The following is a 13,007-nucleotide window of genomic DNA, read 5'->3' on the forward strand; positions in this document are numbered from 1 at the left end:
AAAAAACCTATTGTACAGCTGACAAAAATTGTCAAAAAATATTTATGGGGTTAATCATACTGCATTATTATGTTATATTATATTATATTATATTATATTACATTATATACATTTTCAGAGAATGCAATTAAATCATATGGGCCTATTTTATATATATAAAATTGTTTTATATTATATACACTGGCAGGCCACTTTTTTAGGTACACCTGTTCAACTGCTCGTTAATGCAAATATCTAATCAGCCAATCACATGGCAGCAGCTCAGTGCAAGTAGACATGGTCAAGGCGATCCGCTGAAGTTGAAACTGAGCATCAGAATGGGGAAGAAAGGTGATTTAAGTGACTTTGAACATGGCATGGTTGTTAGTGCCAGACGGGCTGGTCTGAGTATTTCAGAAACTGCTGATCTACTGGGATTTTCACACACAAGACACAACCATCTCTAGGGTTAACAGAGAATGGTCTGAGAAAGAGAATATATCCAGTGAGCAGCAGTTCTGTGCGGGAAATGCCTTGTTGATGCCAGAGGTCAGAGGAGAATGACCAGACTGGTTCAACAGTAACTCAAATAATCACTCGTTACAACCGAGGTCTCAGAAGAACATCTCTGAATGCACAACTCGTCCAACCTTGAAGCAGAAGAGCAACAGCAGCAGAAGACACACACCGGTGACACTCCCGTCAGCTGAGAACAGAAACTGAGGCTAACCTTCACACGGGCTCTCTAAAACTGGACAACTAAAGATTGGAAAAGCGGTGCCTGGTCTGGTGAGTCTGGATTTCTGCTGCGACATTCAGATGGTCGGGTAAACAACACGAAAGCATGGATCATCCTGCCTTGTATCAATGGTTCAGGCTGGTAATGGTGTTAAAGTGTGTAGGATATTTTCTTGGCACTCTTTTGGGGACCTTAGTACCAATTGAGCATCACAAACGCCACAGCCTACTTGAGTATTATTGCTGATCATGTCCATCCATATATGACCACAGTCTACCCATCTTCTGATGCCTACTTTCAGTAGGATAAAACACCATGTATAAAGCTCAAATCATCTCAAACTGGTTTCTTAAACATGACAATGACTTCACTAAACTCAAAAGACCTTCACATTCACCAGATCTCAGCAGATAAACCTGCAGTAACTGTGTGATGCTATCATGTCAATATAAACCAAAATCTCAGAGGAATGTTTCCAGCACCTCGTTGAACCTGTGCCATGAAGAAATAAGGCAGTTCTGAAGGCAAAAGGGGTCCAACCCTCTACTAGCAAGGTGTACCTAATAAAGTGGCCAGTAAGTGACATGAAAAACAGAATGACAATTAATTGGCCTAGTGACTGGCCTAGTAGGCAGAACACGGCCACTTGAAAAATACAAAGAGGTGTTCAAACCACTCCAGTTAGCATTGTAATTAATTATTTTGTCAAGTACCTTCATTAGCTCTGGATGAAGACTCCGGCCAAAGCTCTCCGCAACATTTTCTGGTTTCCCCAGGCTGATGCTGTCGTCATCTGTTGGGATGATGCGTTTGTTAATCAAAAGGCGAACTGATTAATTCTACTGAAGGTGCATGCATAACAGACAAAAGATTATGTTATCATGATGCAGTGGGTGAATATGGGCTTATCTTAGACACCAAGCAGAACAATGAAAGATGTCTTTAATCACGACTGACTGGTACACTTTTAAACAGTAAACGTCAAAATCACATATTTGCCGATCATGATATTTTTGAAAGTCAAGCAAGTTTCTAAGCTCTGAGTCCATTGGAAGAGAAAGCAGTAGCAGTAATAGTAATGGTCTTCCTCTCCCCTGGTGATTTTGGCCTAAATCCAGCAATTAAAATCAAATCATATAATCTGTTCAATCGATATTCAATGCATTGCAATAATCCATTAAAGTTATTAACTTAGTTTAATGACCAAAAACATATTGTCCCCATTTATTCTAATTCTGCAACCCTGTTAAATGCATTTTCTGAAGCTCTTTTCAAAGAAAAAAAAAGACTTAATTTTTTTAATATTTTATACTATTTTGTATGCTGTTCATGGAAAGTGTCCTGTATACTATCAAGCCTGATAGTAAACAAAAGGAGTGGCTTCCCAAATAGGGACATGTGTATCATACAGTCTGTTAAACTTAGAGCAACAGAAACCAGATGAACTGGAAAGCAGCATTTGATACTGAAGGCTGCGTGAAGACATCCAGCGTTTGTTGTGTTGTTATATTTATGTTTAATTATAATGCTAATACTAGTTATGGTTTTCATATAATAACTGTCATTTCAATTCCAGAAATCTGAATTCTGCATATTAGTCATTCCAAAAAATGAAGAAGTTACACATTGAATGCATGTAATTGAAAGCTTGATTTCATTTCCTCATGACCATCACATGGAAGAAAACATTGGCCATAGTTTATACCATAGAAGCACAGGGAGTTGTTTATTGAACGGGCCTAAAGTAGCATTCCCTTCTCGACTCCTCTGTGTGAATAGAGCCTCCCTAACATTTCAGAAATTTGCCATCACAACAGACATTATTAACTCAGAGTAGAGAACAGTGTGTCTCCTATAATAGAGGAGCAGAAACTGTACTGTTATTGTAATTATTATTCAGTGGTTGTTATTTTGAATACAGAGAAAATAACAAGTTTTTAAAAGCCCCAAAATGAAAACAAATGAACGGCAGTGAATGGGAACTATGCAGCTCTTCAGGAAGTAGCACAGACCAGAGTTTCCCTGCATTGCCCAAATGCTTGTTATTTGGTCATGTTGGAATAGTTTGAGTATTTAGTTCATGAAGGAAGTGGTTTGTGTTCCAAGATGAAGGGAAACACTGAGAACAGCCAATTAAAAACTGTTTATTGTTGATATTTTGTGAATGACATCATGTCTTTGATGATGATGCAATAAGTTGCATTACATCATTAAGGTCATGATGGTTAAGGTCATGATGGTTCATTAAAAAAAATTAAACTCTTGGCCTCCCAAACCTAACTATTATTATTTTATGGTGGAACACAAAATAAGAACATTTTAAAGTGCCCCTATTATGCTATTTTTAAGTTTATTCATTTTGTTTTGGAGGTCTCCTTCAATAGGTTTACATGCAGCCAAGGTCAAAAACACTTTAATTGTGGCACATCACTCAATTCTCAAAGAGTCTGAAAACATTTAGTTTGAAAATTCGGTCTCTCTAATTCCCTCCTTTCCGAGAGCCTACTCTGCTCTGATTGGTTAGACGCCCCAGTCTGTTGTGATTGGTCTACTCTGCTCTGATTGGTCAGATGGCCCAGTCTGTTGTGATTGGTCAACTCTGCTCTGATTGGTCAGATGGCCCAGTCTGTTGTGATTGGTCAACTCTGCTCTGATTGGTCAGATGGCCCAGTCTGTTGTGATTGGTCAACTCTGCTCTGATTGGTCAGATGGCCCAGTCTGTTGTGATTGGTCAACTCTGCTCTGATTGGTCAGATGGCCCAGTCTGTTGTGATTGGTCAACTCTGCTCTGATTGGTCAGATGGCCCAGTCTGTTGTGATTGGTCAACTCTGCTCTGATTGGTCAGATGGCCCAGTCTGTTGTGATTGGTCAACTCTGCTCTGATTGGTCAGATGGCCCAGTCTGTTGTGATTGGTCAACTCTGCTCTGATTGGTCAGATGGCCCAGTCTGTTGTGATTGGTCTACTCTCCTCTGATTGGCCAGATGGCCCAGTCTGTTGTGATTGGTCAACTCTGCTCTGATTGGTCAGATGGCCCAGTCTGTTGTGATTGGTCAACTCTGCTCTGATTGGTCAGATGGCCCAGTCTGTTGTGATTGGTCAACTCTGCTCTGATTGGTCAGATGGCCCAGTCTGTTGTGATTGGTCTACTCTCCTCTGATTGGCCAGATGGCCCAGTCTGTTGTGATTGGTCAACTCTGCTCTGATTGGTCAGATGGCCCAGTCTGTTGTGATTGGTCAACTCTGCTCTGATTGGTCAGATGGCCCAGTCTGTTGTGATTGGTCAACTCTGCTCTGATTGGCCAGATGGCCCAGTCTGTTGTGATTGGTCTACTCTCCTCTGATTGGCCAGATGGCCCAGTCTGTTGTGATTGGTCAACTCTGCTCTGATTGGTCAGATGGTCCAGTCTGTTGTGATTGGTCTACTCTGCTTGAATTGGTCAGATGGCCCAGTCTGTTGTGATTGGTCTACTCTGCTTGAATTGGTCAGATGGCCCAGTCTGTTGTGATTGGTCTACTGCTTACAGAGCGTGTCAGGAACAAAACGCCCACTACCATATCTGAATTACAGCTCCGGATCTTCCTCAGCACTTCATACACAGTGAAACAAACAGTAACGATAGCATTGGTTCTACCGTTTCAACTCAACACACTGCATTAAAGGTAATATCTGAAAAAGCATAATAGGGGCACTTTAAGCATCATCACATGGTAATGTGCGTGCTTTCAGTGTGTGTGTGTGTGTGTGTGTGTGTTACTTACCCAGAGAACCTTCAGAAGGTTCTGACCCGTTCCTCCTGTCCTCCATCGTGCTCAGTAAGGCCTGTTTCAGTGTGCTCACCCACTCCTCCATCTCGGCCTCGCTGTCGGCCGCCAGATAGTGACTGTAACGCTCCTGCATCTTCAGCTCAAAACCGTGGCGCCGCATCTTGGAGCACTGCTAGAAATGTGCCAGTGATTAGTCAGTGGAGGAATTTAATGGTGTGACATTAAGAGCTGTTTGCGGTTGTAATAGTAATAGGTGTTCAGCAAGGAGGATTCCTCCGTCGTGCTACTGATATTACACCCCAGCCTGAGGGCTGCTACATGCTGTCGGTAAACTTCCTGAGAAACGTTTCAAACCAAGTTCAGACATTTCCTTCTGAAGTAAACTTAACAGGCAATAAGCGTTTCGATAACAATTATAATTGTATCAGTAATTATAATAAACTTTTTAACAATTATATTATTTCATCAATTGTTGTATGCCTCAAGTCACTTTTGGTCACTTTGCTAAATTCATAAATACAAATGACATATTTACATTTTACAATTTGTAATGCTAAAAACTTTTCAGGATTTCTGTAAGAAAACGGATAAAATGAGAGCATGTACCGGAACTACATCTATACAGGAGTCCAGATAGATGGAGCCTTTTGATTCTTTGTAGTTTTTCTCATCTTTGTATGAATTGAGTATGTATGAGCCATCAGGGAGTTGAGACAGGTAGAAATACCTCCTCTTAAACACCTGTGGAGGAGAAAAAACATGTGTGAAAAATGAGGTAGTCCATTGAAAATAAACGGAAATAAACTTAGTAGCATTTAAACTGGCTTCACTCTCACACTACTATTAAAACGTTTGGAATTGGTAAGATTTTTGAAGATCAAGGCTGCATTTATTTAATCAAAAATACAATAAAACAATAATATTTTTACAATTTAAAACAACTGTTTACTATTTTACTTTATTTTAAAATGTCATTTATTCCTGTGATGCAAAGCTGAATTTTCAGCATCATTACTCCAGTCTTCAGTGTCACATGATCCATCAGAAAACAATCTGATATGCTGATTTGCTGCTCAGTAACCATTTCTTATTACAGTTGTGCCGCTTGACATTTTTGTCAACTTTATTTTCAGAATGCATGAATGCCATTGTATTGGATAAAAACATATAACAATTCTCTATTGTCTTACTTTTGAACTGTATATTTATTATTTTATAATTTGACACCTAACAAACACATTTTAGTGAAATGTCTCCTGATTTGATCATCTATGGCATTCATACATTTTTAAGTGTGGCTTAAGAGTCCAAAATTGAGGCCACTGATTTAATACATTAGCTTCAAACAAGCTATTATAAATGGAATATGAAAGCTATCATCTCATGAGCTATAAAGTCTATTCATGATGCTCATAGGCCGCTGTGGTGAAGAGATGAGTCCCAGCGAAGTGATGAGTCACAGCTTAGGAGGACCCAAGCAATCCGATTGGTTCAAAGCACGCTTTATGGGTAATCGCTTTAGTGCCTGGTTACACATCAGATATCCCTTTTATAGATTGAACTACGTTATAATGACCATTAATGTCTTTTAACTTATTTGTTTCATTTACTAGTATATAACCGAAGCTAAAGATTGTAAAATTAAACATTTCTGTTTCTCAGTGTTTTTTTAGTTAGCTTAGATAGTAGCATAGCATACAGCTATCCGAAACTATTAGAGAGAACAGGTTTTTTTCACCATCTACGATATTTTTCGATAAAAAAATTCGATAACAGATATGATACAAGCATAATTCTGTTTAAGAATTAATTATGACATGGCATGCTTGCAATGAAAAAAAAGTATATAATGCCTTATTGCTTGATAACAATTAACAATGTCGCAAAACATACCTAAAAATGCAATTTCTTTCACTTAATAATCAGGATAGAAATAAAAGATTATTACATGAATTAAAAGTTTGATTGATTACATTAAGAATCGCGAGAACAGTTTTAGATCAGGCATACTACTGGGGTCCTAAGCTGGGACTCATCTCTTCACCACACCGGGTTTCACAGACAGGGCTTAGATTAAGCCAGGATTAGGCCAAAATTCAATTAGGACATTTAAGTAGCTTTTATAAACGTGACTTAGAAAAAAACAAACATTACTGGTGTGCATCTTGAGACAAAACAATGGCACTGACATATTTTAAGATATATCAGTGCAATTTGCTTTCAGATAAATCAGCTAAAACATACATTTTAGTCTGGGACTAGACTTAAGCCTCGTCTGTGAAACCAGGGTTATTAGCAATGGGACTGAATAAGGCTGTGTTTTCACTTGGCATTAACATGCGATCACAGATCGGATCATCACCCAATCAGGACACAGCGTGTTTACACATGTTAACACCAAGTGGCTTCTGTATCTTGTATTATATATTTTGTATCCTTGTGCTGAGATTGCACATCCTTTACAGACAATACACGGTTGTGCAAATTTCGGGTGAAAAAGCGAACTTTCTTCACCCGCAAGTGACGTCAACCTGTGAAAGCAGATACAATGGCTAGATTGCGTTAACATTACACTGCGATGCGATCACAATGCGTCCTTGACTACCTCTGTACAGGACACACAGATCGGATAACATTCCGATCACAAACGCGTTTACACATGTCTTTTCGGCGTGTATGTGGACAACATCCGGATACAGGTCGCATGTTAATGCCAAGTCTAAACGCGTCCTAAGTCGTGTTATATACAGTACTGTGCAAAGGTCTAAGGCATGTTAGTATTTTCGCCCCAAAAAATTGGTTTTAAGCCAGTAATTTGTATCTTTTGCTGTAATGTTAGTTGGAAATATCAGTTTACACTTCCAAACATTCATTTAGCCATTTATTGTAATAATCCAGTGAGATTTTTATATGCACAAGGAGTCTGACAACAGCCGGTATGATCTGATCTCACCATCATCAACTCCATCTGGGATTACATGAAGAAACAGAAAAAACTGAGCATACAAACATTTCTCTGGATTATTACAATTAATGGCAAAATGACTGTTTGGAAATGTAAACTGATATTTCCCACTGACACACTACAGCAAATGATCTAAATAACTGGCTTAAACACATTTTTGGGGGGGCGAAAATACTAGCACGCCTAAGACTTTTGCACAGTACTGCATAAATATCCTTTTGTATGCACAGAAGTTGCTAGATATCATTTAGTTGACTCTGGGAAAAGTGCTGCACTTTGTTAGTGTGTGTTTGAGGATCAACACCAGTGCGTGTAATTGATGTTTCTGAGAAAACAAGACCTTATAGTTCTATCCAACTATGGTTCCTCAAACTGTATTGATCAGCAGATGTACAGTATACTAAGCAACAATGACTGCTACAGTTCTACTGATGTCTTTCAGAAACGGTGTGCCGATGATTCCACGAACCTTCATAGAGACAGACAGACTGCTGTTGATGTTGGCCTTCTGGAGCCAGCCCTGCTTCATTACTCCTCCTCTCTGAGAGCAAAGAGATGACGAGTCCTGAAACACACACACGCAGAGTGAGAACTGATGAAGCAGATCAACTGAATGCAAAGACTCAAAAATCAATGGACGTCTAAGAGCGCCTTAAAGATCAAATGCTCTGACACAAGCATGAACTCTGTGTGTTGTGCATTTACAAACCTTTATGCAAATAAGTTACTTAGTAACTCGACATCACACATTAACACGATACAATAATCATGCAAAATACAGCTTAAAGATGCTTTGAATCAAATGTGTGTGTGTGTGTGTGCGCGCACGCTAATTTAATTGAAGTGGCCTGGCGTCCTTTATGAATGTGCTTTTCTCTAGCTCTCCACTGTAATATAATTGTCCGAATGCCCTTCTCCTCTCTTCCCTCCAGCATTTCTCCTTCCCTCCCTCTCTTTCTGCTCCTAACAGCCACACTGAGACTGATCAATTGCTTGCACCCTGTTCTCCCTTATGAGTCACTCAGCTAATTGATTAAATTAAATGGACATGACACAGCCAACATGATATACTGGACATACATTACCAGAAAGTTCAAAAGTATGGGTTGGGTAAGATTTTGTAATGTTTGTGAAATAAGTCTCTTCTGCTCACAAAGGCTGCATTTATTTGATCAAAAATACAATAAAAACAGTAATACTGTGAAACATCATCACAATTTTAAATAAATACAAATTATAATATATTTAAAATGTAATTTATTCCTGTGATCAAAGTTGAATTTTCAGCATCATTACTCCAGTCTTCAGTGTCACATGATCCTTCGGAAATCATTCTGATATGATGATTTGGTGCTCAAGAAACATTTCTGATTATTATCAATGTTTGCTGCTTAATATAATTGTGGAAACGGTCATACATATTTCTTTGATGAAGAAAGTTCAAAAGAACAGCGTTTATTTGACATAAATCTTTTGTAACATTATCAATCGAATGAATACAATCAATTAATAAACATTTTAATTTCTTTTTAAAAACTTTTTGAACGTTAGTATAAATATACAAAGGTATGTATGAGGTACTATGACAGTAATATAATTCATATTCATTGTTGATCTAAGGACGAAGTCGTGTAAATACACCAATCTTTGAGGTATGGGATGTAAATGAACATTATTCTATGAAATATCTTATGTGTTCTGCAGAAGAATGCCTACAGGTTTTGAATGACATATGGGTGGGTATATTTTAATTTTGCAACTGAACGAGATACTGATTTATTTTCTCATATCATGCCCTTGTTATTGTGCATGTATTGGCTTCATTGGCCTCTCTTTAGCCCATAAAAGTTATTTTCACATCAGTGTTTAGACAACACATTAAACGGCAAGAATATCCATGTCTAAACATGTACATACAAACAGATTTAGACGCCCATGCATGCACACACACACACACACACAGGGTGGAGAAGCAATCTTTTTGCCCTGTAATCACCAATCCTTACATCTAATTTGATCAAGTCTGCTGGACACTTCAGTGTGTGTCTATTAATAGACCACGAGGGTCAGGTTGCATGTAACGGGCCGTCTGGTCTTCATCTCTTCATCTGATTATACGACCTCACAGAAGCATCACTCACAACATTTACAGTGCTGTCCGAGGAGAAGGACAATATCTATAATGTTAATAAGAGGTGTAGCACAGTAACAAGATGAGAGTGTGTTGACACTAAAGACTAGACTACTGATGGGTGTGAGTGCTGAAGTTGAGTACCTGAGTACTTGAGTATTCAGAAGTGAATGCAATAATTGATGATGAAAACACAATTAAACGTGTGACTTTTAAACCTCAAAGCATTTCAGAGAGATCGAAATTCAGTACTTTTCAACGATATAGAAATATTTGTTAAAATGTGTCTTTTTTTCACATTTTTTGATTGGATACAGTCCTTTTTAGACAGTCATAAAGCTGTTTAGTCAGTTAGCCAACTCAGACATTTCTAATGAATCTTTAGAACAGTGTCTTGATATATGATTAAAATATGTTCTGTGGTTAACGTTACTTGAAGAGACATTCCTATTTTGTGGTACACACTTAGATGTCAAACATGGATTTTGAAAATTCAGGTTGCTTTAAAATACATTTAATAATTTATATAAAGGCTCAGTTTTTTATCTTGACTTTGAAGAACTCTCTTGTTTTATCTGTGACACAATTAACAAAGCATTTTTAAAAATATATATATATATGGTAGGCAATTTATAGTTTGATTCTGGACATAATTCAAAATGCTTTTAAGAAAAACAAGCAAATGAAAAGAGGCAGTGCAATATCCTGCACTCAGTTTTTCACCGTCACACATAACGTCTCTTACCTCCTCCCCCTCATCCACCTCAAACACTTGGCTGGGAAGCTTTTCCATCTTCATCCCTTTACTGCAAGACAGAAAAAGTAGCTTACGCAAACTTTGCAAATAGCACTGCAAAACCTTTGGCAAAAAAAGCAAACTTTGACATACCAGGGCAGCGTCCGGAAATCTCCAGAGTAGGCCTCGTAATTATAGTTGATGACGTGCCAGTTGGTGTTGTACATCTTAATGCACTGCCAAAGAGCATAAGCATTGCTCAAGTACTCAATCACATGATCAGAAACACATCAAAATATGAAAAACAGGAAAGTGTGATCTCATATTTGTTTTATTCTGGAAAGCTGCAGGCTTGCTCTTGTTTTGGTATTGTGAGGTTCAGCGCAATCTTTACCTCTTTGGCGAACAGGCTTTTAGCTTCGTTCTCTGCATTTTGAGGAACTGAAGGAACAATGGTTCTCCTTTGACGATCAATCTGTGCCTCCTAGATAGATAGATAGATAGATAGATAGATAGATAGATAGATAGATAGATAGATAGATAGATAGATAGATAGATAGATAGATAGATAGATAGATAGATAGATAGATAGATAGATAGATAGATAGATAGATAGATAGATAGATAGATAGATAGATAGATAGACAGACAGACAGACAGACAGACAGACAGACAGACAGACAGACACACAGACACACAGACAGATAGATAGATAGATAGACAGACAGACAGACAGACAGACAGACAGACAGACAGACAGATCGACAGACAGACAGACAGATAGATAGATAGATAGACAGATAGACAGACAGACAGACAGATAGATAGATAGATAGATAGATAGATAGATAGATAGATAGATAGATAGATAGATAGATAGATAGATAGACCGACAGACAGACAGATAGACAGATAGACAGATAGACAGACAGACAGACAGACAGATAGATAGACAGATCGACAGACAGATAGACAGATAGATATATAGATAGATAGACAGATAGATAGACAGATAGACAGATAGATATATAGATAGATAGACAGATAGATAGACAGATCGACAGACAGATAGACAGATAGATATATAGATAGATAGACAGATAGATAGACAGATAGACAGATAGATATATAGATAGATAGACAGATAGATAGACAGATAGACAGATAGATATATATATAGATAGATAGACAGATCGACAAACAGATAGATATATAGACAGATAGACAGATAGATAGACAGATCGACAGACAGATAGATAGACAGATAGATAGATAGATAGACAGACAGACAGACAGACAGACAGACAGACAGACAGACAGACAGACAGACAGACAGACAGATAGATAGATAGATAGATAGATAGATAGATAGATAGATAGATAGATAGATAGATAGATAGATAGATAGATAGATAGATAGATAGATAGATAGATAGAAAAAAATATTTATGTGGTTTAAATAGTAATCTTATATTTTGTAATATTTGCTATGTAATATTAGGCTTTGTAAAGCCTAGCCTGCTATATTAGATTTGTAGGAAGCCTGCACAAGATTGAGGACTTGATCCAAACAAATAACCGGCAGGAACTGTGCTTGTGCAGGACTCACTGAAACATCATCAGCGGGCCACAGCAGCAGGTCTCTCTGTGGATCACTGTGGATCTGAGCTTTCCTCTGGAACACCACGTTCTCATAGTCCAGCGGCTCGATGATCTTCGGCTGCTCCTGCAAACACACACGATGTGGATCAGTGAATCTCAACAGACTAAATCAGTTTAATCTTTTGCACTTGTTAGTGTAGCTTACAGTGATTTGAAAGCTCTGCCTGTGAATATAGCAGACACAGCTTACTGCCCCTCTACACCCGTTCCACACAAAACAAATTAGTTCCAGGACTTCTGATTTCTTACTTTTTAAGCTTTTGGGTGTGGTTCAAAGCTTTCTCTCGAATGCTTTCCCTTTCTTTTCAGCTTCTTTCTAAATGAGAATCATGTGTTAAAGCTTAAACACACTACTAACTCAGCTGACATGCCCGTGTCATGGTCTGATACTCAATCAAAGAGCTTCGTCCACAGAAGCGAGAGCGTTTCCACCAAAACAGACCATGTGGGATGATTTATTTCATTTAAATATTCAAATGATTCATTTCAAATATCTCACCTTTCATAAATTAATTATTTTGCAGCACTTTAACCCATGTTGCACAGTACCAAATGGGAATTGCCAAAGAGATGACATTTCAGCCGACTTGCCGGCAACACCTTCAATTTATGTTTCCTTCTGTTAAAGGGGACCTATTATGCCCCTTTTCACAAGATGTAAAGTAAGTGTCTGATGTCCCCAGAGTGTGTATGTGAAGTTTTAGCTCAAAATACGCAACAGATACATTTTTACAGCATGTTTAAATGGTCACTTTTTGGGGCTGAGAAAAACGCGCCGTTTTAGTGTGTGCCCTTTAAATGCAAATGAGCTGCTGCTGCACGGCACAGGGGGCGGAGCTTCACGAGCTCACTCAGTGTCAGAACAATCCAACCCGATCTCACGACCAATTCGTACGAATTTGTACGAGTGGCTAATTCGTAACAATTCATACGACCTGACTCGTATGAATTTGTACGAATTTGTAGGATTTTTGCTAAATCGTACATATTTTACGAATTCCAAATTCGTATGAATTCATACGAATGA

General features: G+C 38.2%; 1 protein-coding gene across 5 annotated transcripts in view; it reads right to left on the minus strand.

The window, feature by feature from the left end:
- Window positions 1–13,007, minus strand: part of dock11 (dedicator of cytokinesis 11) — a 101,727-nt gene that overhangs the window by 79,113 nt on the left and 9,607 nt on the right. For 3 of the 5 annotated variants that reach the window (XM_056259289.1, XM_056259287.1, XM_056259291.1), the window contains exons 2-9: window positions 11,928–12,044; window positions 10,713–10,802; window positions 10,472–10,554; window positions 10,328–10,388; window positions 7,921–8,016; window positions 5,093–5,227; window positions 4,481–4,658; window positions 1,432–1,511 (exon numbers count right to left, since the gene is read on the minus strand). In XM_056259289.1, coding sequence (XP_056115264.1) covers window positions 1,432–1,511; window positions 4,481–4,658; window positions 5,093–5,227; window positions 7,921–8,016; window positions 10,328–10,388; window positions 10,472–10,554; window positions 10,713–10,802; window positions 11,928–12,044 — 840 coding nt within the window. The remainder of the gene's footprint in view (window positions 1–1,431; window positions 1,512–4,480; window positions 4,659–5,092; window positions 5,228–7,920; window positions 8,017–10,327; window positions 10,389–10,471; window positions 10,555–10,712; window positions 10,803–11,927; window positions 12,045–13,007) is intronic. The other 2 variants (XM_056259290.1, XM_056259288.1) reach the window with 1 other exon arrangement.

Source organism: Rhinichthys klamathensis, unplaced genomic scaffold (genome assembly GCF_029890125.1).
Source record: "Rhinichthys klamathensis goyatoka isolate OS25496 unplaced genomic scaffold, OSU_Roscu_1.1 h1tg000165l_1, whole genome shotgun sequence".
NCBI classification, from domain to species: Eukaryota; Metazoa; Chordata; class Actinopteri; order Cypriniformes; family Leuciscidae; genus Rhinichthys; species Rhinichthys klamathensis.